Source organism: Petromyzon marinus, chromosome 15 (assembly GCF_048934315.1).
Source record: "Petromyzon marinus isolate PM22_M1 ecotype Great Lakes invasive population chromosome 15, UKy_Petmar_22M1.pri1.0, whole genome shotgun sequence".
In the NCBI taxonomy this organism is placed as follows: Eukaryota; Metazoa; Chordata; class Hyperoartia; order Petromyzontiformes; family Petromyzontidae; genus Petromyzon; species Petromyzon marinus.
Genome location: NC_133681.1, coordinates 5345271 through 5372012, shown reverse-complemented (window position 1 = coordinate 5372012; position 26742 = coordinate 5345271). Strand labels below are relative to the sequence as shown.

The 26742-nt window shown below is 48.8% G+C and overlaps 1 protein-coding gene across 1 annotated transcript in view; it reads left to right on the top strand.

Moving 5' to 3' along the window:
• Positions 1-2542: 2542 nt before the first annotated feature.
• LOC116942612 (uncharacterized) overlaps positions 2543-26742 on the top strand; it is a 121262-nt gene continuing 97062 nt past the window's right edge. Inside the window, exons 1-2 of the mRNA XM_032954733.2 lie at positions 2543-4157; positions 7000-7893. Of these exons, the coding sequence (XP_032810624.1) occupies positions 7234-7893 (660 nt within the window). The 5' untranslated portion in view covers positions 2543-4157; positions 7000-7233. The remainder of the gene's footprint in view (positions 4158-6999; positions 7894-26742) is intronic.

Below are 26742 nucleotides of genomic sequence, written 5' to 3'. Positions count from 1 at the left end.
GGGTTTAACGACATATTTACACGATCTAACCCAAAAAAACCCTTCACTATCGGTAGCACTCTTGCGTATTGAGACGTACGCTCTCACGCATCCCTCTACAGCAGGGGTCTCAAACTCGCGGCCCGCGGGCCAATTGGGGCCCGCGGAATGATATTTTGTGGCCCCCTACTTGACATCAATTTTTAATTTATTTTTTAATTATTATATTTTTTACCATAGCTCAGGCTCGTGACAGCTTCCGGTGTTTGTTGACAAGTTAGTCAACGCGAATTAGCAACGTTAGTCACTTGGTTGAAACGTGATTCCGGAGTGACACCAAGTGGAAGGAAAATATATCCTGTCACCCAGTGCAAGGTACAGAGGACTTAGGAAGTGGGCGGACTCAACAAGAGTAATCAGCGACCTAACAAAGACAACATGGTATTGCAATAGGAAAGGGAAAAGAATTACATGGATAGCAAGTAGCATGAGATGGGTGGCAAGAACAAAAGCCAAATAGTGATTAGAACCTGAACATTATAAAGAAGTTATAGATTATTATTACAAGAGAAACAAAGACAAGGAAAAAGGACAGATATGTGTAATCGCAAAAGAAAACGAATTTACCAAGAACAATGTAATAAAAAAGAGCAAGAAATTAAAATATATAAAACATGAGACAATGCACTTGATGTTAAGAATTAAGACAGGTGGAGTAACATGGACACCAGAGTTAGCTCAATGGCATCCAGAGAGATTTGGTAGAGCAGAAGGATATGTAGGATGTAAACAAAAATAAGAAAATCTAGATCACTTTATGAATGTGAAAGGTATAAACACCTGAGAACACGATCGATGAATTTAATAATGATAAGAAAAACGAAGTGCTCAAAAAAAGCTATGAACAATGATAAAGTTTTCAAACACCTCTCAGAATATATAGAAAGGCCATACTAAATAAGATCCCAAATACTCAGGTATTGAGATAAAAGCATGTAAATACATCACCCCCACCTTCCCTGAACTTTTCAGGATGTTCAAGCGGACCATGTGCATTTTTGGGAGCACATATCTGTGTGAAAAGCTCTTCTGCACCATGAACTTTAATAAGTCAAAGTACAGGTCAAAACTTTCTGATGAGCATCTTCAAGCCATACTGAGGGTCTCAATTGCTTTCTCCCTCAAGCCAAATGTGGCTCAGCTGTGTAAGAAGAGGAAGCGCTGCCAGGTCTCTGGCAGCATGGAGTAGGTAAGAAAAGCCTATGTTCTGAAGAACCGTTCATGTTGTGAACTGTTATTAATAAAGATTGAGTAGATTGGATCAGTTGTATTTTTTCTTTGGAATACTTGATGCGGCCCAGCCTCACCCAGACTCTACCTCCAGCGGCCCCCAAGTAAGTTGAGTTTGAGACCCCTGCTCTACAGTATTAATGTACGGCATGATCCACACCTGCGCATGCGTGCGTGTGTGCGCGCGCGCGCGCTTGCGCGCGGGGAGGAGCGGTGGTGCAATGGTTAGCGCTATGAACCTGGCGGCAACTGAATTCGATTTCCGGCCAAGGGTAGCATCAGTGGCGAGTGATATCTGAACCGATATTGCGCTTCCCCGAGTTCGACTCAGGTTTATATTCGTCAACAATACTGCCCTCGCAGTAAAACATTATACAGCAGTCAACTTTGCGGGTGATAGCCCTAAGCGGAGAGATTATATCTCCGATAATATACAGGGTGCTTTAAAAAATAAATTGAACACTTATAATGGACTATCTTTTTTCATGGAAAAAGAAACGGATAATAGACTGTAAACATGATAACAAATGTCATGTTAATAGCTTTAAAAATTCAAAGGGTCGCCACTTGTGCGCCATCGTTGTCAACACGTGGCCTGGAATCTTCTCCAGGTGATCTCCAGAGCCCGGAGGCAGCAGCACATTTTTTGTGTACGTGACCTGTGGTTATGAATTACTGCCAACGCAGTATGGCAATAACATTGTCAGTCTTGCACGAGTACCTGGTGCGCTGTGTAAGCAATCAGCACTAGAGAGACAAAGGCGGCCCGGCGTGGTGCTGGACACGCAACCCACCCGTGAAGGCAATAATAGACGCTCGCTAACTGCACTTGCCCCAACAGCCTATGCAGGCTATACGGGGGATCTTTGACTGTGTGTATACAGAGCGCAAAACAAACACGACGAGAATGGATGTAGACACAAACAGGCACCTGCGTGCGCACGCACACATTATCCCATTACCCCGTAATACGTATCCTTTATTTAACCAGGAGCCAATAATATACAGCAATTAAAGGCGACTTATCATTCCATTACCCCATCATCACACTTACACACAAGCCCATTCCCCAATATCCCCCCTTTGTCACAACAAAGACTACCCGTATGTCCCTAAGATAACTATTGGGAGGAGTGCTACTAGCAAGCACCTATCAAAGCCGGCGTGGCACACCACGAGGTGGATGGCCAACACCACGAGCAGTCCCGCTATTTACACACCGCAATAGGTCATCATTCAATGCCGAGTCGACCTAGGCGAGACCCAGAATCGGTTCGGATGTTGGCCATGAGCGGCGCAGTGCGCTAACCACTGAACTACCGCTCCCACGTAACTCCCACACATCTACAAAGACAACGACAAAGATCCCCCGGTGTCGCCTTATTAGACTGTTGGGGCAAGTGCTGATAGCGAGCACTTGTGAAGGCCGGCACACGAGGGGGTGGGTGGCCAACGCCACGCCCGGACGCCTGTGTCTTTCCAGTGGTGACATTTACACACCGCACCAGGTACTAATTTGAGGCTGAGTCAGCCTAGGGGAGACCCAGGACCGGTTCAAAAAATCGTCACCGGTGTTGACCGTGAGCGGAAATCGAACTCGGGTCGCCGGGTTCGTAGTGCAGCGCGTTAACCGCTACACTGCCGCTCTCCACGCGCGCGCACACTCACACACAGACACACACAGGCACATTCTGTCTCACACACAGACACCATCATGCTACCACCCCATCCCATTATCACCGTGCTTCTGCCCTCCCCTCTCCTCCAACCCTCCTCATTCTCTCTCTCGTTCGGGTGCGCTCTCTCCCGCCCCCCACTCGCTCTCCCCACGCCAGCTCCCCTCTGTCGCCAGCTGCGGGCGCTGCGTCTTAGCGAAGCGGAGTTTGCACATCAGTCGGTGTCACGGCGAAGAGACGGCGCGGCGCACGGTGTCGTCTCTCGCGTTCTAGCACCATGGACAGCGGCGCTGTCTGCAAGAACGTTATCCATCGGCGGATGGAGGGACCTGGGACCAGCAGTAGATAGAGACTGGAAGGCGGTGGGTGGGCGGGCTAGCGAGCGGGCGGGCGGGCGAGCTGAGCTGGCATCACGAGTGGCATTCTAATGAATAGCACGTGCGGCTAAATTATTATTTGTAATCAGTATCGTCATCTTCGTCAGGATCTTAATCAGCAACAGCTGCTGCTGCAGAAGCGTTATCAACAGCGGCAACATTATCGGCGAAACGATCAACAGCAATAACAGTATCATTTAATTTGAGCTTTCAATGGAGTTCATCATCAGCAGTGTCAGCATCAATTTAGAGTTCTTCATTCGCAGCATCAATTGAGTTAACCATCATCAACATCATCAGCCGCAGCATTATCATCAATGGCGTTACTTAAGTCGCTACTATCAGTATAATCATCCGCACCAGTTTTTTTTTAAATTCAACTTCTTTACAATCATCACCATATCAGCATCGTATGAGTTCATCATCACCGACATCAGCAACAGGGGCAGTGTTTAATTCAATTTCTTAATCATCAGCATCATCATTACAGCAGGGCAGCGTTTGAGTTCATCATCGTCGTTGGCTCGGTGCCTGGTCCGGCTGTAGTAAGGTGGTCTCTCTTCGGGCGCCCGGCAGCAAATCGTCGGGGGCGGGCGGGAGTCGCTGTACAAAGCCAGTGCTCACTACACAGCAGCGCCTCCAGCAGCAGCGAGCCGAGCGAGGCTCTCTCGTCTCCGCGTCCCGTAGATCCGGCGTGAAAACACCGCGCTAATCGTAAAACAGCGACGACGACATCTGCAACATCTACTACATACCAACGACAGCAGCAACCACCGACTACAATTATGGTCGCGTGCGGATCACTCGGCGATGCATGCCGTGTGATCGAAGCAAGGTGGGTGCTGAGACCATCGATATCGTCGATTTGTCAAAACTCCGAATGTGCGCATCTCGCTTGAAACTCTTCGTAAATGTTCGCCGCAATTCGCCGGTGATGGAATTGTTTTCGCAAAGCCCCCGACTCAACCGATAAGACTCCTCGATATCGAATCCCGGTTCGAGAATTAAACAGACGCTGCTTGATACCACTGCATTGATCTCGCAAAGCCAATAGGCTGATGGAACTAAAACATACGTGTGTAGACGGAGGTCCAACGTATTTGCCATCATCAGTCATGTTCCACAGCTTCACATGATAAATGTAGTTGCTTTAAAATATATATTGCTTTGCATGTTGAATAGGACTCAGTCTTTTCGATAGTGTTCTTAACAGTAACATCTGGCAACGTATCTGCATTTGTTTCACCAGGCTGGCAATGTTGATGTGACCCCTGAAGGTCAAAACGGGTCCACAGTTGGTTCGCATATAAACAGGGTCCACTGGATGACATTGGTCCTGTAAACCAATTGGCTGGTGGACGTTAAAACATGGAGCGAGAGAGAGAGACGAATAATAGAGTTCCACTCGTTTTCCATTAGTTCCTATCACTGGGATCGTGCTATGTGTGTCCCGGTGCATGCTAGCTATGAGACTAAACTGTATGTGTCCTTATGAAGTGTCGGTGTTGTTAGTGAGCATCTATTTAGGAACGGGACGGAGCACAATCAGGCGGTGTGGTTCGCACCACGTACGTGCGCATGCACGGCCGCCTTTGTCTCTCCCCAGCGGGTGACGACTTTCGCAGCTTATGAGTTTCCCACTCGTTTCAGCCTGAGTCGACCTAGGAGATGTCCGGATCACGTTCGGATACAAATAACGTCATTGAGTCGCACACGGAGGGACGCGCGCACACACGGACACACACGGACACACACACGGACACACACGGACACACACACATCAACGACACGTACATATACACAACTAGTAAATACACGCTCCCTGCCCAGTTTCATACACACAAAGAGAGAGAGACCTCTACACACGTACAGTACACGTGGCAACAAAGACACACACACAGATGTCTCGTTTATTCTGATGGACTGCTCTGAATAATATGTTGTTCGAGCGAACCACTTCCACGCGTGTATGCGCACGACGACACGCGCGCGTAAACCCACGTACGTGCGTTACGAACACGTGCGCACAGAGACGTACACACGTGCATGGCAAACACACACTCCACAGCAAGACGTCGACCCACGCACAAGGACAACGACCCATGTATGTGGGTATGAGCTGTTAAGGAACGACTGCCGGCATGCACGTACACACACGTGTACACACACACGTGACAACACACACACACGTACACGTGTGTGCACAGACACAATGAGACAGACCGATGTACATGCACACAGCACATACTAATACGGACGCGCGCAGCATCAACAACCGCCGTTCGCCACTAAGTGGCGGTAACGTCATCGCGGCGCTCGTGCCAGGCTAGGTGCACCTTGAGGCTACGTGAAGTGTGGAAAGGTCGCTGGCAGAACACGGATCACGCACGCCTGCTCTCGCATATTCTTACCGTGTTACACACGCGGTCGAAAGCACAGATAACACAGGCACGTACGTGCATAGATTGAAACACTCGCACAGAGATGCACACAGTTTGATACACGGAGACAAATATCCCGCGTGTAGCCTACGCATGCTGTTAGGGCAAGTGTTGTTAGCGAGTAACACACAAACACCAAGATATACACACACACACAGAGTCGCGTGTCGCGTAGAGACCAGGGATGCCGCATAGGGGGAGTGTGAAAATTGTAAACTGCAGCCCGAGCAGAGCGCGCGTTAGACTGCGAATGAGCTTTTGCCTTTGTGTTGAAGAGGCCGGCGAGCTTGCACGCGCGTGTGTGTGTGGTGTCCACAGTGGGGAGCGCTAGTGTAGCGGTGAGCGCGCGCTGCGCTATGAACCTGGCGACCCGGGTTCGATTCCCGCTCACGGTCAATACCAGCGATGATTATCTGAACCGGTCCTTGGCCTCCTCCCCCAAGGTCGACTCAGCCTCAAATGAGTACCTGGTGCGGTGTGTAAACATCGCCACTGGGGAGACAAAGGCGGTCGGGCGTGGTGCTAGCCACCCACCCCCTCGTGTACCGTTCCGGCCTTCATAGGTGCTCGCTAACAGCACTTGCCCCTACAGTTTGTTAAGGCTATACGGGGGATCTTTGTCTTTGGTGTCCACAGGGACGCACAAACGCGGTAGGGTAGTGGGGAGCGGTGGCGTAGCCCATCAGAGCGTTGGACGGCGACCCGGGTTCGATTCCTGCTCACGGCCAACACCGGTGACGATTCTATCTATCTGGGCCGACTCAGCCTCAAATGAGTACCTGGTGCGATGCGTAAAACATTCGCCACGAGGGATACAAAGGCGGCCGGGCGTGGTGCTGGCCACCCGTCACCCACTCGAGTACCATTCCGGCCTTCATAGGCTGCTACTCGCTAACAGCACATGCACTAGCAGTCTGTAAAAGGCTGTACGGGGGATCTTTGTCTTTGTGTGTGTGGCACCCGTAAGATGTGGCTTGGCATTTTAATGAGCGGATTCAATGCGTAAAATGCACACGTGCAGTACAGCGTTCTTCCTCGTGTCCACGAAATAATTATTGTCTCGCCTTTGTCCAACCTTCCACATCGATGCAGCAGTCGTCAATTGTTGTTTGAACCATCAAACGATGAATTGGGCAAACCGTTCATCACATCGTATGACGAGCATCTGCGGCCGCGTGTGCGTCCAAGCAGATCGCGTCCGCGAATGACCCTCGCTGTGTTTCATTGACCTCTTAGATCTTGCTCACGAGGGACTTGATGTAAGGGAGGAGGAGGAGGAAGGGGAGGAGGAGAGAGGAGGAAGCCAAGAGGTAGCAAAAGGAAGGAAGATCAAAGAGAGCAGGAACACAGGGAACAGGAGGGGAGGGAGAGAGGGAGGGAGAGGAGCGCAGAGGGAATACCGGGAGGACACGAGACACCAGGAGCAGGAGAGGAGGAGGAGAAGGAGGTGTCCTCATCACAAACACCAGAATGGAAACCCGCGGCTCCACCACATCCCTCGGTGGGTCTCCTCCCAAGCAGCCCCTCCCGGAGGGGCTTGACGGTAGCCACCCGGACACAGTGAACGCTCCCACCGGAGGAGGAGGTGGTGGTGGTGGTGGTGGAGAAGACGCTACGAGATCACCGGCAGAAGAGGCCAGAGAGCCGCTGAGCCGCCGCGTTCGCCTCAACGTGGGCGGCGTGTGCCACGAGGTGCTGTGGCGCACCCTCGAGAGACTCCCGCGGACCAGGCTCGGGAAGCTCAGGGACTCGAGTGCCGAGGGAGAGGCGGCGTCCCTCTGCGACGATCACAGCCCCGGGGAGAACGAGTACTTCTTCGACCGTCACCCGGGCGCCTTCACGTCCATCCTCAACTTCTACCGCACGGGCAAGCTGCACATGATGGAGGAGATGTGTGCCCTCTCCTTCAGCCAGGAGCTCGACTACTGGGGCGTGGACGAGATCTACCTGGAGTCGTGCTGCCAGGCGCGGTACCACCAGAAGAAGGAGCAGATGAACGAGGAGCTGAGGCGCGAGGCGGACACGGCGCGTGAGATGGACGCCGAGGTGTTCGACGGCGCGTGCTGCGCGGAGAAGCGCAAGAAGCTCTGGGACCTCCTCGAGAAGCCCAACTCGTCCGTGGCGGCCAAGGTGAGGCGCGAGTTTTAACAGACCGGGGGGGGGGGGTAACAGCCGCAGCCCTGCAATTGCTTCGCTCAAGCGGCTGGCGGGTGGAAGGGCTTCCATTGGAGGGAGCGCCAGAGAGCCAGCGCACGTAGATACATACCAAATGAGCTAAGGGGCAGCCCTTCAATTGCTTCGCTCAAGCCGCTGGCCGGTGGTAGGGCTTCCACTGGAGGCAGCCCGAGATGGCCACATTAACGGCGGGTTTTGTGGCCTAACCCTGCCCCGCTGACCAAAACGTCTTGGAAGTTATGGCAGTGACCCACGCTTTATCGCACCGCACGTGGTCTGCTGATCGACCAGCTGTGGCGTTGTACCCACGAATACTGCTGGCTGCACAGAGGCGATGTGCTGTGTGGGGGCGGGAGAGTGGGGTGGATTTAAGAAATGTGCCTATTTTTTTAAACCGCCGCGCCAGGAGATGGAATCGAACCGGCCTACCTCTGAGTTGCAGCTCCAGTGTGCTGACTATTGCACCTCTGCACTGGTGGTCATATTGGTTCTACAAAAAGGTCGCGCGGTGGGGGGAGGCGCGGGGTAGTTTGGGGTGCTAGGTGCACCCTCCCCGCAATGTTCGGGGGAGCCAATCAAGTTCACGTTATTGAGGTCACCACACATCGCCATCACTTCCTTTCCTCTGCCAGAATTCACAGTGGCTACAACAGCTCATGACTCACAAGAACTGATCTTACACTCACTAAAAAAAAAAACCTATGGAGTTGTGCCGTGAGGGTCTGTATATGGTGATGGGTATGATGACGATGATGATCATGGGTATGATGACGATGGTGGGTATGATGGCTATGATGGGTATGATGATGTTACGTGCGGCCTAACATCAGTGGGGACCCGCTCAAAAGTTGCCCCCTTCGAATCACACAGCGCTTGTAACACGCCTTTCCTACCCGGGAACTGGATCTTAACAAACGCCAACTTGGTCAGAACACGATGGTCCGTGAGTGGATGCAACAGAAGCAGCAGGCACACTCCTCTTCGGCGAGTTTCCAATTAGACGTGTGCGTGTGTGTGAGAGAGAGAGAACACCCATTGCTCCACCTACGCTAACGTAACACGCTTCCCCATCCTCACTTTCACCGTACACTAATTGCACTCGAAAAATATTACTGATAATTATTTGTGGTGGGGGAAGGTTGGGGATAGAGGGGGGGGGGAGAGTTGGAACAGCGGTTAATGGGCTGTGCTGCGATCGCATTGTTCTGTAAGTTCGACTCCCCACCATGGCTAACAGTGGCGGCGAGTGATATCTGAATCGGTCTTGGGTCCTGTACCTTAACACAAAAGGCACAAAGCGAATGCGCGAGGGAAATTTGTATTTCATGTCCCGTGGTTTCGCAAACAAAAATAAAAACACGCCACAAAATGTAAACGTACGTCAATTTTTATTTTTATTTTAATCCAATTATCAATCTGGTAAAAGAAAAGCCGTGGCGACTGTTGGGCCGCCAGAGACTTCAGGCGGGCTGCTGACACCCTGAACGCCGTCTAAATGTCGTGTGTTACGTAACGTGCCGGGTGTGATTGATGGACGTACCGTGGAGGTGAGGAAGCGATACGTGGCGCTCATTAATCACGGGCTCGTACTCGACGCGTACAGAGTGGGGTCTGTGCAGTCAACGGATTTCGTGGCACATTTCGAGTTGAATGCGACAAGCGTGAGTGGTCCGTGCGCCCCTGTGAACTGCAGGGCCCTCTGTATTTCTGAAGCAAAATGTCCCTAAAGGTGAATAAATGTAAGTTATAATTCGCGTGTATGTATGTTGAACGTCTTTCGCACCGTAAGGCAGCCAACGGTACTAATCAGAGGTGCGGGGCAAGGACAATAAACTAAACAGAAAAAAAACCCCAGTAATTTATTGGCGTTTTGTTAACGTGACACATGTTTTACTGATTGGCCGTGTCGGGTGGTGGAGGGTTGCGACACATAACGCGATCTAACCCAAAAACCTTCATTACGAAGAAAAAGTTGTTATAAAGAAATGAGTGTAAGTGTGGATGCTTGTGTGTTTGTTGTTTGTTTGTGGGGGGGATGGTGGCACAGCGATTAGCGCAACCGTGCTACGAAACCGATGACCTGAGTTGGATTCCCTGGACACGACGAATATCAGTGGCAAGCGACTTTTGAACCGGTCCTGGGCCTCCCCTAGGTCGACTCAGTCTTGTATAAACACCGGTCGCAGTCTGGAAACATCAGCCGCGGGGACCCTCCTGAAGACGTCTTGAGACTCGGTGAAACTCTCCTGAGCACATGATCGGCATGTACTACACACACACACTGACACCACAGATCCAACGATAGGACCACAGACCTTGGGAAAATAATTGACCCCGGTTGCTGCTTGCATGCGATTACCCCGCGCTCCACGTGCGCTACAAATTCCGCAGCGCTGGACATGAGCAACACAGAGGCAGTTGCAAAAAAAATATTTCTCATTTTTATTATAGCTGCGCCTGACACCATGCACACTCACAAGCCACGCTTGCATTGACATCCCCGATGCTGGTAGCATGTCGCAATGGTGTGTCGCAAGTGGACCTGTAATTATGTTACTCCCCAGAGGCATCAAAAGACCCAGTATCATCTGAACCTGCTACGCATCTCTCCCAGAAGTGCCGTTCCATTCATTAAGTGTCGGTGTCATCCCGGGTGTATTTCTCGCAGAGTACGGCCGCTTCCGTTCTCTCCCTCTCTCTTTGCCTGCGTCTCGCTGTGAATGTGTGTGCGTTCGCGCGTGTGTGTGGAGAGCGGTGGTGTAGCGGTTAGCACTCTGGGCTACGAGCCCGGTCACTCGAGTTCGATTCCCGTTCACGGCCAATATCAGTGACAATTACCTGAACTGGTTCTTGGGCCTTCCCTAGGTCGACTCAGACAAAGGCGGCCGGGCGTGCTGCTGGCTACCCACCCCCTCGTGTGCCGTGCTGGTCAAAATAGGTGCTCTCTAACAGCACTTGCCCCAACAGTCTGTTGAGGCTATACGGGGGTCTTTCTTTGTCTTGTGTTTCAGCATTGTTTGTGTAATAAATCACTGGCCGGGGAGTGTGTGGTCTTGATGATGTAATGGACTCCATTATCAAACATTCGCTCTCAAGGAGGGCCTCTGCGCTCCCAGAAGAGGTGAAGCTATTGTAATGGCCCAGAGCTGGTTCGTGCTAACACGTGAAGACCGTTCAAGGATGGTGTTCTGAGAGCTGGGCCCCTGGGGCTAGGCGTATCTCTCTATTTCTCTCCGACACACACGGGATTCATAATGGCTATGACGGTTGTCCATCATGGCCATTGTTAATGTATGTTTCGAATCGGTAGTTTCAGCCGCTGCTCGTGATCGAGCCACCGGATTCTCAAGTGCAGCGAGTTTATTACATCCACCTGGGCCACCTGTGACTGCACGGCGTTCCGTCATCTTAAAAGTCGTCCGTAAATGTGGCATTCTGTTTTCCATACTCTTTGGTTCTATTGGGTAAAGTCACGTTTTTGAAAATAAAATAACAAAAAAAATTAACAAAAAATCACGACGTTTCGGCCACAACACAAGCGGCCTTCATCAGGTGAAGGGACGAGACTGTCAGGAGGACAGCGCTGGAGTGGAAGAAGCCACGCTCAGATCACGACCTTTAAGCTGTGTGAGAAGAAAAACACTTCCACTCCAGCGCTGTCCTCCTGACAGTCTCGTCCCTTCACCTGATGAAGGCCGCTTGTGTTGTGGCCGAAACGTCGTGATTTTTTGTTGATTTTTTTGTTATTTTATTTTCACCTACGTGACTTTACCCAATAGAACCAAAGAGTATGGATCCTAGCAGTCACGAAAGCTTTAAATCTAGAATTCTGTTTTCCACTTTGGAAAATCCATTGTTATTATGATTATTCGGTTTGATTGGCAGTGTATATATAAAAAGGCGTGTCCCTGGTCTGCGTAGAGAGGCCTATTAGGTGAGTGGTTGGTTGGTGGCTGTGCAGGCCCATAATCCAGCACTGTGGAGGCGAGGGTTGGCGGATCGCACAGATGTTGTGAGACTCCCTTCCCATGGGCGTCGAGCAAAGAGCCAGTCCCTGGCTCGCCAACAAGGGGCGCTACAACGAACTTGAACCTCGTCTGTTCCCTCTGCATACTGAAAAGTTGTGACTTCCTCCCCTCGTGGGTTGTCTCCGCGTGCTCTGGCTACCTCCCAAATGACTGATGACACCTTAATATGTACAGTGAGGGAAAAAAGTATTTGATCTCCTGCTGATTTTGTACGATTGCCCACTGACAAAGAAATGATCAGTCTATAATTTTAATGGTAGGTTTATTTGAACAGTGAGAGACAGAATAACAACAACAAAATCCAGAAAAAAGCATGTCAAAAATGTTATAAATTGATTTGCATTTTAATGAGTGAAATAAGAATTTGACCCCCTCTCAATCAGAAAGATTTCTGGCTCCCAGGCGTTTTTTATACAGGTAACGAGCTGAGATTAGGAGCACACTCTTAAAGGGAGTGCTCCTAATCTCAGCTTGTTACCTGTATAAAAGACACCTGTCCACAGAAGCAATCAATCAATCCGATTCCAAACTCTCCACCATGGCCAAGACCAAAGAGCTCTCCAAGGATGTCAGCGACAAGATTGTAGACCTTCACAAGGCTGGAATGGGCTACAATACCATTGCCAAGCAGCTTGGTGAGAAGGTGACAACAGTCGGTGCGATTATTCGCAAATGGAAGAAACACAAAAGAACTGTCAATCTCCCTCGGCCTGGGGCTCCATGCAAAATCTCACCTCGTGGAGTTGCAATGATCATGAGAACGGTGAGGAATCAGCCCAGAACTACACGGGAGGATCTTGTCAATGATCTCAAGGCAGCTGGGACCATAGTCACCAAGAAAACAATTGGTAATACACTACGCCGTGAAGGACTGAAATCCTGCAGCTCCCGCGAGATCCCCCTGCTCAAAAAAGCACATATACATGCCCGTCTGAAGTTTGCCAATGAACATCTGAATGATTCAGAGGACAACTGGGTGAAAGTGTTGTGGTCAGATGAGACTAAAATGAAGCTCTTTGGCATCAACTCAACTCGCCGTGTTTGGAAGAGGAGGGATGCTGCCTATGATCCCAAGAACACCATCCCCACCGTCAAACATGGAGGTGGAAACATTATGCTTTGGGGGTGTTTTTTTCTGCTAAAGGGACAGGACAACTTCACCGCATCAACGGGACGATGGACGGGCCATGTATCGTCAAATCTTGGGTGAGAACCTCCTTCCCTCAGCCAGGGCATTGAAAATGGGTCGTGGATGGGTATTCCAGCATGACAATGACCCAAAACACACGGCTAAGGCAACAAAGGAGTGGCTCAAGAAGAAGTACATTAACGTTCTGGAGTGGCCTAGCCAGTCTCCAGACCTTAATCCCATAGAAAATCTGTGGAGGGAGCTGAAGGTTCGAGTTGCCAAACGTCAGCCTCGAAGCTTTAATGACTTGGAGAAGATCTGCAAAGAGGAGTGGGACAAAATCCCTCCTGAGATGTGTGTAAACCTGGTGGCCAACTACAAGAAACGTCTGACCTCTGTGAAAGCAAACAAGGGTTTTGCCACCAAGTACTAAGTAATGTTTTGCAGAGGGGACAAATACTTATTTCCTTCATTAAAATGTAAATCAATTTATAGCATTTTTGACATGCGTTTATCTCGATTTTGTTGTTGTCATTCTGTCTCTCACTGTTCAAATAAACCTACCATTAATATTATAGACTGATCATTTCTTTTCAGTGGGCAAATGTACAAAATCAGCAGGGGATCAAATACTTTTTTCCCTCACTGTAGAGAACCGCAAAGCTTTGGGGTGGAATTTGGCATTGGCTCACCGCCCGCGTGGCGACCTTCCTCGCTCGCCTTTGGTTCCTCGCGCCTCTGGCTTGTTTTCCCTCTCCCCTTGAGAGCGAGCAAATACTGTGCAGTGCGTTACAAGTTGAAATTTTTTAATTTTTGATTGATGATGATCAACTCTTATCTGTCGACCATTTGCTGTGCTCCCATGTCCTGGCACCTGACAGCCCCAAGCCGATAACACCTGGGAATAACACCAGCAGAAGATCGTGGGTTCGATCCCGGCCCTGACGCCTGCTCTATATTTGGAGTTTGCATGTATCTCTCCCCATGGTTGCGTAGATTTATCTCCGGGTTCTACGGTTTTCCCCTCCACATTGAGAAACATGAGTTTGGAGTATTTGGCAGCTGCAATTCCTACATGATCAGCCAGTTCGTTGGGCTATCATTCGTAGGCCAGGTATCTTCTAAAAAAAGAGCTACATAGATCAGTGGTCCTTAACCTAGCCAAATAAATAACAAAAAGCGTTTAGTTTAGTATGCTCCAGTGGCCATCCATTCCAGCAATAACCAGGCCCGACCCAAGATCCCGTGAGCTCGAACACATTCAACCACGGTACGATTCTAGTCAAATATACCACAAAAAAACTTTATATACACACTCTTGCTCTCACGGATGGACCCTCGTGCAGATTTCGTTAATCGAGATTGCTCGGCGAGATCTTAAGCGCGGGTCATTTAAGATTGCTTAATGATGTCATTTAAGCATGAGAATGGAACACGCGGATCACGGCCGTGTAATTGGATTAGGGTGAGACAATCCCAGCATCCGGTGCGTTTGCGGGGACATTGCTCTGTACACTTTGGTACTTTCGGTAAATGCCACGTAGATAGAAAGCAAATAAATTTGAATTCCTGCTGTCACGAAAGCTTCAAATCAAGATTGATGTTTCTCTGGTTGGGGAGGTGGGCTCGGCCAGGGGGAGGGGGGGGGGGGTTGTGTCACTCGATGCCCCGCGCGACGTCCGACGTTTCGCTCCACGCACTCGTAACTTTGTGCAATTGATTGTTACGTCGTGGGTTCGTGGAGTGAGGGTGGGGGGCTGTTTGATAGGAAGAGGATGCATATGAAACTAACATTTAAACTAAACAATGCTTTATTTGACCAGGTAAGGCCCACTGAGCCATATATATTTTTTTCAGATCGACCTGGCAATCACACGTGAGCTCAACAAAGTGACTTATCATCACGTGGAAATGTATTGCAGCCAAATACTCTCAACGCGTGATGTTGATTCTAAATGTGGAGGGGAAAAAACGGAGGACCCGGAGAAAAATCCACGCCAACCATGGGTCAGAGTCGGTATGGGGATCGAGTCCACGACCTCGTACATACCAGGCGAGGCGACAAAGACACGATGTTGTCATAAATATACGCGAATGTTGATTTTTTCGTGATTAATTTAAGAAATCCCACGTTTGTGAGAGGGGACAACACTCTATCCCATACGCATGGAACAGATGGCGTCCACACTTGCTGTTTGCCGGATTACAGCCAGCCACGTACATGAACACCACGGCTCGGCACACGTCCGCTGTTTTTGTAGCCCTGGTGCAACAGCACTGCCTACACACTCTATCGCTATGCCGCTGACTGTCCTGTACATTTTAAATGTAGCTATACATTTTAATGAGGAAAAACACGCACCGGCACACGGCCCCAACTAAGCATGTTGCCAAAGCATCCGACTTTGTCCGATGCCAGAAACTCTGCAGCCTTGAACCTGGGTTAGTGCTTGGATGGGTGACCACCACAGGCAGAGTGCGACTAATATATATTTATTTATTTGTTTGGGTGGAGGGGTCAGGAGTTCGCTTTGTCCCTCACATTAGGAAACACAAATAATTAATCGTTCAAATAATTAATCGTTCAAATAATTAATCGTTCAATGTTATTGTAAACTGCTCATAATAAAACGAATAAAGGCGTCCAGTTTGGGGGGTATTTCCTGCTCCCTCCAAAGCTCCACTCATGGCCACCACCATCCATAACCCGGCTGTTATCGGCTGCATAGACCGGACTCTGTGGTAGGCAACAGAGGGCACTGCTGCAATAGGGTAGTTGTACGCTACTGCGGTGTAGTCTCTATGCCCCCCCCCCCCAGCTCTCAGCCTTCGCCAACCGGCAGAACAACGCACGCGTTCGCTTGTAGTAAGCACGACACGCACCCACGCCGCTGCCTCTCAGCGATGTGGTAAGCATTGACAGAGAAACCCTCCATTATAGCGCAGGGCAACAATGGCACAAAGAGTCTTGGTGATTTGCCGGAGAGGCAAGGATCCCCTGAATGGGCTTTGGCCGCGTCCCGGGATAAAGAATAATTACTCCGCGTGACTTATTTATGGCTGTGGGTTGAAGGCGATGGGAAAGTGACGCAACGTTAACCTCCTCTCTTCTCTCGCTCTTACAAACCTGAGTTCGACTCCCAACGGCGGATCACGTGGACGATGATCAGACTCTAGAGACTATATGAACTGGACCAGAATGGTGAAGTATGCCCTCCACCCCCCCCCCGCCTCCAAAATAAAAAAAAACCTCGCATGACTGACACAGCAGCGTAGGGTCACCTTTAACGCGGCAGGGAATTAGCAGATGGTCGTAACAATATGCAAATGATGTGCCCGTTGGATATTTAGGTTGATGGAGCTTGGACTGCCGTACAAACGAGATGAGCGGGGAGGGGGGGCGGAAACAAACAAATAAATTCTGGAATCGATTCGGTGCGACGATACATCGAATCGCTCGTGGTGCGGGCCAGTGGGAGGGGAGGGGGGGCATGGGCTCTGATGCACGCAAATTAAATGGGAGGGTGGAGGGGCTGGTAGTGGGGGGCGAGGGTGCCCTGTCTCTTCCTCGTTCTCTTCGTAGCCAGAGGTGTTGCCCGTGGTGCAGCTGCACCCCCTGCACCGTCACCCCTTGGCGGTCGTCGTGCCACTGGCGGCCAGTGGACGGGGCAGTGCTCTACACGGAGAGTGGACCCCCGTGGTTACGCCACGGGGGAGGGGAGAGGGGGGCAATTGGGCATTTGATTTCCCAGGTAAGCTGATCCCAGCGATGATCCGTCACGCATTTTGGTTCCCCGGGGTCAATCTCGACGTCAAATCGGCGGGCAGATTATTCCGGCTGGGCTGATGGCGACGTCGCGGATGTCCTTTGCCCCCCCCCCCCCACCACCACCACCCCCCTCTCCTCTGGCCGGGAGACGGCCCCCCTCCCCGACAGCGGCTGCGTCGCCGTGGGATGTGCAAGAGCCGCACCACCGTGCGTGGGCGCGCGCGGAGAGGCAGGCGGGCAGAGCGTGGGGCTGCAGAGACGGGAGGATGGACACGGGAGAGAATCAGAATGTGTGTTTAGGCTGCAGGAGGAATCCGGTGAGCTGTTAAAGCTCTTGTTTTTTTCGACAAATGTCGACAAATGTCTCGTTATGGGCGGCTCGGCAGGTGACGCCGGCCAAGCGATGCAACAACATGCAAAACCAAACGATCGGAGTGCAAACATTGAGAAAGGGGTAAACAAGTCACGACATGTTAAGAAAATAATACATTAATTGATGATATATAAATCCGATGTATGACGAAAGAGAGTAAAGGAGATTCTGGGACAGTGGGATAGAGAACGTAGTGGCGTATCTATCGAGTGTGCAGGCGGTGCAACTGCACACAGGGGCCCCATGGGCCGCCGGAGGGGCCCAGGCTGTGGCCGACGAATAAGCGGGGACATTGGACAGGGGGCCATTTAATTAGTTCCTTGCACCACGGTCCATATCAATCACGTGGAACCACTAGCCCCCCCACCTCGCCCGCTCCCCACTCCGTATCTGGCAGGGCCCCCCCAAATGATTAAAGTCAGGACGACAGTCATCCCCCCCCCTCCCACATACCCCCCCCCCCCCTTCAGCCAGTAAAATATCTGCTCTGGCTTTAAAGGATTATCGACCAGTGTTTGCCCTTTGACCCTAGGAACATCAACCCCGTACAAATAACTAAATATATAAATAAACGATACTGATTTCGTCGTCAGCCTTTGAAGCTTCTGCGGCATCGGTCGACGTCGGCTTCAGTGGCCGAGTGGGCGCGCTGCGATTGCGCCGATCGGACCAATCGGAGCATGGACAACCACCATAATCGCCATCGTCATTATCATCATGGGCATCATGGTCATTATGATCATCATGGTCATCATCGTCATGGCGCATTGATTCTTCCCAATTGCATCCCCAGTTCGCCCACCCTGCAAGCGTAATCATTGTGGCGTGGCCGGGCGAGCTAATCAATGCTGCTGCCCTTACAGGCGGCGCCTTGTTAGGAGGGCGATTGTCACTTCTGTGTACACTCGCGTTTGAACTTAAACCTGATTTTTCCTCTCGTTGCTGCTCCAATCAATTTTCGATTTTCTCGGGCAATAAGGGCGGAGGGAGTGACCCAATCACGACTCGGATATTGCAAAGCCTACAGAAAACTACGCTATGAATGTCTATTTTTGTTATACTTTCATTGAAATTTGTATCTATGTGACCTTTTTTCCCATTATCAAAAATGATGATGAACGAGAATAGGTTTTAACCTTTCTGGCGATATTGAAAATGATGAAAAATAACAATAGGTTTTATCCTTTCTGGGAACATTGGCAACATTGCCAGAAAGGATAAAACCTATTCTTATCTGTCATCATTTTTTAAATGTTTAGTTTTTGTCCTGCCCCCCCCCCCCCCCCCCCGCTGCCGCACCTCCGATTTGGCGCGGTTGGCTACGTACGGTGCGTAAGAAGTTCAGCGTGCGTACACAGCACGCAAAAGATGGGGTTTGAAGACGCGAGGCTGCGCGGCTTGGGGACCACTTTGGTTCGCTTGCCGACACCACAGCGGCTGACTCGAGCGCCGAGTCGCCGCTCCTCGACGAGCGAGGAGCGGCCACGAAACAGAACAAACGACGCCCGCCAAAGGGGCACAAATGAGCGTTAGTTAATCCTCGAGCTGGATAATCCTCCCCGCAGATGAGCGAGAGTTAGCAGAAGTAAAAATAGTCAATAATCATTACACGTACGTTACGGGGAGCAGCGGTGTGGGCCGACGGTCGGCACGCTGCCCTGCGAACCCGTCGGCCTGCGTTCGATTCCTGAACCACGGCTAACATCAGTGGCGCATGATGTTTAAACTCGGAATCAGTATATTTGTTTACACTGGAGGAAGCCGATGAGCTGTAAAGCTCTCTTTTTTTCACAGATGTCCAGTAAACCGCTCCTGGGTCTCCCCTAGGTCGACTCAACCGTACCAGAGCTTCTGCTGCAATGTGTAAACATCAACACTTGGGGAGGTTAAAGTGGGTCGGGTGTGGTGTTCTACTAGCCACAACGCCCCAATCGCGAGTCGTGTTGTCCTTAAGAGGTGCTCGCTCACAGCACTTGCCCCATCCGTCTGTAAGGCTAAATGGGTGATCTTTGTGTGCGTGCGCGCGTCTGCGTGTCTCCCTGCGTGTACGTCGGTGTGATAATCCGGCTTATTGCAGAATTATTCTTAACTTCCCCGAACAGACCAAGCTAATGAGTCTAAATGGAATTAAACTACCCTGGGAACTTTTGACACAATCAATACATTGTTCACCAAGGAAGCCCATTTGTTTCATTTTGTCAATTCGAAAAATCAAATTCTCCCCCCACTCCGCCAACCCCCTGCCCCCTCCCCAAAACACCGAGTCGTGAACCCAAAAAAAAAGGTGAAAAATTCCACGATAAATTTAGGCTGCACGTGAACGCCGAGCCGAAGCATGAATATTTAACGGAGAGTGACTTATGTTCCTTTAGCCCTCGTCTTCCGAGACGTTACGTAACTGAAGCGACACGCTGTTTTGTGTTTCGGCTCCATAATATTTGACGGGAAATAAGTCTCGCGTAAAAAAAACCCTAAAAATGTACATTCAAATATATTGCGCGCACGCATATATAGGACTGGCGATTTGGTGCTAGAGCCCTGATAGTTGTTTTTTTTTCCATCTCTCAACGGTTTGACAAGTGAATGACATTTTTCAATAGCTCTGTATCGGATTTGACTATACGGTTATATTTTTGATTTAAAGCTTTCGTGACTGCAGTAATTCATATTCTTAGTTTTTTCGGTAAAGTCACGTTGAAGAGAAACAACAAAATAACAAAATATATATAAAACAATAAAAAATTCTCACGACGTTTCGACCATAACTCAAACGGTCATCATCAGGTGTGTCGGTTTGCATAAATGTATTTTGAAAACGGCATATTTATTTATTTATTTATTAAAATAACGTTTGCGTCACGCGCAACGATTGGCAGTTTGCCCAGGACTAGTCCATCTATTTTTTGAAAAGAGGAGGGGGGAGACGAAATTTGTTTTTATGTATGCTGTCTGAAAGCCACTGTAAGCGTGAACAATCAATCAAGAACTGAAATGATTTATCAAATCTTTCCAATGATTGCTAAGATAGAATCCATCTTCTCGGTTGAAATTGTCTCTGTGCTTGTATATGTGGATAGCCTCATGAACGAATCTCTCATGGAAGCCAGATGGCTTACAAAGAACCTCCGTCTTGGAAAAGTCAATGGCATGTGAGCCTACTGAATTAGAACAATGATCTGCTACGGCCGAGGTGTTGGTCCTACCGTGTTTAAGGTCTGCTTTATGTTCACGAATGCGGTCCGAGATATGGCGTTTGGTTTCTCCAATGTAACTACTACCACAGAGGCAACTTAGTTTGTAGACACCAGGGTATTGTATGTCCGGAATCACATCTTTTACAGACGGAACCAGATCACGGATTTTATGTAATGTGTTGAAACGGACCTGGATCTTGTGTTTATTCAAGATTTTGGAGATCTTTTTTGTGATCCCAGCAATGTAGGGTAAAGTGATGGTTTTGAAAGGCTCCTCAAGAGGGTTCTTCTTCATGGTTTGAGTGATAGCTTTGCGGATTGTATAGTCGGAGTAACCATTAGCCCTAAGAGCTTGGTGTACGTGCTTGAGTTCACTGCTTATGTGTTCCTGGTCGGATATGCATTGGGCTCTATGATACAGAGTCTTGATGAGAGAATTCTTCTGTGATGGATGGTGGTGGGAATCCGGTTTCAGATAAGCATCCGTATGGGTAGCTTTCCTGTAGACAGAGTGGCTCATTGAACCATCAGGTCTCTTTTTAATTAGGACATCCAAAAAAGGTATCTTGCCATCTATTTCGACTTCCATGGTAAATCTGATGGCTGGGTGTATGGAATTGATGTGGTCGAAGAATTGGTCTAGAGCAGGCCGGCCATGTGGCCAGATGACAAAAGTGTCATCCACGTACCTCTTCCATAAGGTTGGGCGCAGAGTGGCAGTCTGGATGGCGTCAGTCTCAAATTTCTCCATGAAAATGTTAGCTATAACTGGAGAAAGGGGGGAGCCCATTGGGGTGCCCTCAGTTTGTTTGTAGAAAGTTCCATTCCAAGTGAAGTATGTATTGGTTAAACAGTGTCTCACCAGGGGGGGTACCTCAGTGTTTAGTCCTTGATGAACCAAGTCTTCAATGATTGCAATGGTGTCAGGTACAGGAACCTTGGTGAATAAGGAAACTACATCAAAACTGACAAGCAGGTCGTCTGGGGACAGGGAAATACCCTTGATTGTTGATACCAGGTGAGTAGAATTTTGTACCGCAGAGGTGGTCTTTCCAGTGAAAGGACGCAGGATTTCAGACAAAAAACGAGCTAGTTTGTAGGTGGGGGAGCTGATAGTAGAGACTATGGGACGAAGAGGTGTATCAACTTTATGTATTTTTGGTAAGCCGTATAATCTTGGTGGCCTGGCAGCAGAAGGTTTCAACGAAAACTGTTTAGATTGATCAATTAATGCGGTTGAATCAGAAATTATTTTGTTGGTTTGTGTGACGAGGCTGTTGGTGGGATCTCTTTTTATTTTTGTATAACTACCATCGTCGAGTAATTCTTTAATTTTGTTGTTGTATTCTATTTTATCCATGATGACAGTAGCATTGCCTTTGTCAGCTGAGAGAACTACAATATCATTCCTCTTTTTTAATTTATATAATTCAAAACGCTCATCTTTGCTGAGGTTGCTAGCTGGCATCTTAGCGTTTTTGAGGGTTGCAGCGATTTCAGATCTTGCTACGTCTGCAGCGATGTGACCCAGGCCCCTGAGAGCAACGTCTACTTGGGCAATTATATCATTAACTGGTATGTGTTTAGGTGATTTCCAAATTTAACCTCCTCTTCAACAAAAGACCGGACCCACACACCAAAAAGTTAGACGTTAATAAAGTCGTAATTAATCGCAGTAACAGTTCTATTTCCGATGGTCTGAAATCCGTTTTAGCTAAAGGTCTAAACTTTGCAGTCACACCTAAACACATACCAGTTAATGATATAATTGCCCAAGTAGACGTTGCTCTCAGGGGCCTGGGTCACATCGCTGCAGACGTAGCAAGATCTGAAATCGCTGCAACCCTCAAAAACGCTAAGATGCCAGCTAGCAACCTCAGCAAAGATGAACGTTTTGAATTATATAAATTAAAAAAGAGGAATGATATTGTAGTTCTCTCAGCTGACAAAGGCAATGCTACTGTCATCATGGATAAAATAGAATACAACAACAAAATTAAAGAATTACTCGACGATGGTAGTTATACAAAAATAAAAAGAGATCCCACCAACAGCCTCGTCACACAAACCAACAAAATAATTTCTGATTCAACCGCATTAATTGATCAATCTAAACAGTTTTCGTTGAAACCTTCTGCTGCCAGGCCACCAAGATTATACGGCTTACCAAAAATACATAAAGTTGATACACCTCTTCGTCCCATAGTCTCTACTATCAGCTCCCCCACCTACAAACTAGCTCGTTTTTTGTCTGAAATCCTGCGTCCTTTCACTGGAAAGACCACCTCTGCGGTACAAAATTCTACTCACCTGGTATCAACAATCAAGGGTATTTCCCTGTCCCCAGACGACCTGCTTGTCAGTTTTGATGTAGTTTCCTTATTCACCAAGGTTCCTGTACCTGACACCATTGCAATCATTGAAGACTTGGTTCATCAAGGACTAAACACTGAGGTACCCCCCCTGGTGAGACACTGTTTAACCAATACATACTTCACTTGGAATGGAACTTTCTACAAACAAACTGAGGGCACCCCAATGGGCTCCCCCCTTTCTCCAGTTATAGCTAACATTTTCATGGAGAAATTTGAGACTGACGCCATCCAGACTGCCACTCTGCGTTCAACCTTATGGAAGAGGTACGTGGATGACACTTTTGTCATCTGGCCACATGGCCGGCCTGCTCTAGACCAATTCTTCGACCACATCAATTCCATACACCCAGCCATCAGATTTACCATGGAAGTCGAAATAGATGGCAAGATACCTTTTTTGGATGTCCTAATTAAAAAGAGACCTGATGGTTCAATGAGCCACTCTGTCTACAGGAAAGCTACCCATACGGATGCTTATCTGAAACCGGATTCCCACCACCATCCATCACAGAAGAATTCTCTCATCAAGACTCTGTATCATAGAGCCCAATGCATATCCGACCAGGAACACATAAGCAGTGAACTCAAGCACGTACACCAAGCTCTTAGGGCTAATGGTTACTCCGACTATACAATCCGCAAAGCTATCACTCAAACCATGAAGAAGAACCCTCTTGAGGAGCCTTTCAAAACCATCACTTTACCCTACATTGCTGGGATCACAAAAAAGATCTCCAAAATCTTGAATAAACACAAGATCCAGGTCCGTTTCAACACATTACATAAAATCCGTGATCTGGTTCCGTCTGTAAAAGATGTGATTCCGGACATACAATACCCTGGTGTCTACAAACTAAGTTGCCTCTGTGGTAGTAGTTACATTGGAGAAACCAAACGCCATATCTCGGACCGCATTCGTGAACATAAAGCAGACCTTAAACACGGTAGGACCAACACCTCGGCCGTAGCAGATCATTGTTCTAATTCAGTAGGCTCACATGCCATTGACTTTTCCAAGACGGAGGTTCTTTGTAAGCCATCTGGCTTCCATGAGAGATTCGTTCATGAGGCTATCCACATATACAAGCACAGAGACAATTTCAACCGAGAAGATGGATTCTATCTTAGCAATCATTGGAAAGATTTGATAAATCATTTCAGTTCTTGATTGATTGTTCACGCTTACAGTGGCTTTCAGACAGCATACATAAAAACAAATTTCGTCTCCCCCCTCCTCTTTTCAAAAAATAGATGGACTAGTCCTGGGCAAACTGCCAATCGTTGCGCGTGACGCAAACGTTTTATATATATATATATATATAAATAAATATGCCGTTTTCAAAATAAATTTATGCAAACCGACACACCTGATGATGACCGTTTGAGTTATGGTCGAAACGTCGTGAGAATTTTTTATTGTTTTATATATATTTTGTTATTTTGTTGTTTCTCTTCAACGTGACTTTACCGAAAAAACTAAGAATATACGGTTATAATTAAAAACGGTTCGCAGGTTTAAAGTTAGGACGATGGTCTCAGTCCGTTCTTCAATGTGCTCAAGGCATACACAAATAAACAAAATTCATTTATCTTTGAAGTGCCTCGGCGATCATTGAAGCGTTTTCATGCCGCTATTGATTTGCTTAGAGACGCTTGCTCCGTCCGTGGCCGTTATTCACGAACGAAAGAAAGCATAAGTGAGAAACGCAACAGAACAGTGCAGTGTAAGTTTGGGTGGGTGGGGGTTGTTTTTTGAGAGAGAGAGAGAGAGAGGGAGGGAGTTCGTGACCCGACGGCTGAAGAGCGGACAAACAAACACAAAACATTTAATGGAGGGAATAACTCTGAGACCATCGCCTCAATGCCATCTGCGACCAGTCACAAAATGATAACTATTGAGCGAATGCCATAGAGTGCGTGGCAGGACACGTTCGGACAAGGTGAAGAGAGAGATGGAGAGGGAGAGAACGAGAGTGGGGATTACAACCCATTGATCATCCATCGTTTGCGACCGACTGCGCATATGGCTGTGGTCGTGAGACTGAATCCACTCACACCGACAAGGTCGGGCTTCATGCAGACCCCTCGCCGTGTCTCCGTGCCCCCTCCCGCCTGAAGCTGAACTTGGGGGATGAACACCGAATGACAACAAAAGACCCCCCCCCCTTGCGCCTGCTGGAAATAAGTGAGTGGGGGGGGGTTAGGCGTCCACATTATTTTTTAAAGTGCAGGCAGAGTGTACGGAGGGGTTTACACCTTCACGGGGGCACGGCGAGGCTGGTTGACTGCCGACAAGACTCGGGAGTCATTAGCGCACCTAATTTTATTCCACCTTTTAATCAAGGGCGCGGGTCTCCGTGATCGGTCATCCTCGCAGTGGCGTTTGGATAACCATGGAACAAGGCGATCACCGCATCACGCGCTTTCAGATGCGCTTCTGCGGCCGTCTGGAACGCTCTTCCTTTTCGAAATTAGGAAGCCACTGGGAGCTATGCACTTTTAAATAATCTCGATTGACAAACTCATTTCTTTCGATATTCTTGGTTCTTTCGGTAAAGTCACGTAAATAGAAAATAGAAAAAAAGAAAAGCAAAACGTGACCTTACCGAAAGAACCAAGAATATGAATTCCCGCTTTTTGTGTTTAATTTGTAGTCCTTCCCCCGCACCTCTGATTAGCACGTGTGGCTTCGTACGGTGCAAAACAAGATCAACATACATGCATACAATCGAGGGGGGAATTTATGCAGTTGCAGCGGGGTTCACGTTGCCACAAGAAGCAGCGTCCGTGCCACCCTGCGGATGAACCCACAGCAAACTCATTGTTAAAAACCAACTTGACCAGAGTAGAACAATCCGTGTGTCGTCCTTTGCTATGCGGCCGTACATTTTGACTTGCCTAATCAGAGGAAATTTATGTTGGCATTTAGCGCGCAAGTGTGGATCATCTGGGTGTCAGCCTGCGCTGCCTGACTGCGCTTTGTGAGCACACGTTACGTATAATTCACTGCGTGTGTGTCTTGTCTGCGTGTGTGTGCGCGTTTGTATTTGTGCAGGGGGGGGGGGGGGTAGTGTAGTGGTTAGCGCGCTGCGCCATGAACCTGGCGACCCGAGTTCGATTCCCGCTCACGGCCAACACCAGTCTAAGATACTGGAACGCACTGTCGCCAAACAACTCAAAACCCGCCTCTCCTCAAATGACCTGTTCGAACCATTTCAATCCGGCTTCCGTTCACAACACAGCGCTGAAACAGCCCTCCTCAGAGTTACCAACGACATCCTCCTCTCCGCAGACTCTGGTCACCTCAGCATTCTCATCCTCCTGGACCTCACTTCAGCTTTTGACACTGTCAACCACACCATTCTTCTCTCTCGCCTCAAATCTACCCTCAACATCACTGGCACCGCCCTCTCCTGGCTCCAATCTTATCTCACCGACAGACAACAGTTCATCCACATCAACAACTGCACCTCCTCCACCGCTCCATTGTCCCAAGGTGTCATCCAGGGCTCGGTGCTTGGTCCTTTGCTCTTCATACTATACCTGCTTCCCCTTGGCAACGTCACTCGCCACCATGGTCTTAACTGTCACTGCTATGCCGATGATGTCCAGCTCTACATCTCCACCAAATCCATCACCTCCGCCACCCACTCCACTCTCTCTAACTGCCTCGCTGACATTGAATCGTGGATGCACACCAATTTCCTTAAACTTAACTGCGACAAAACAGATATGATCATCATCGGTCCCAAATCTATCACTAAATCCATTCGCAGTTTCTCCGTCACTGTCGACACCTACACCCTGTCTCCATCCCTTCAAAGTCGCAACCTTGGAGTCTTTTTTGACAATAACCTCTCCTTTGAACACCACATTAAACAAATCACCAGAACTGCCTTTTTTCACCTCAAAAACATCTCCAGACTTCGCCCATCA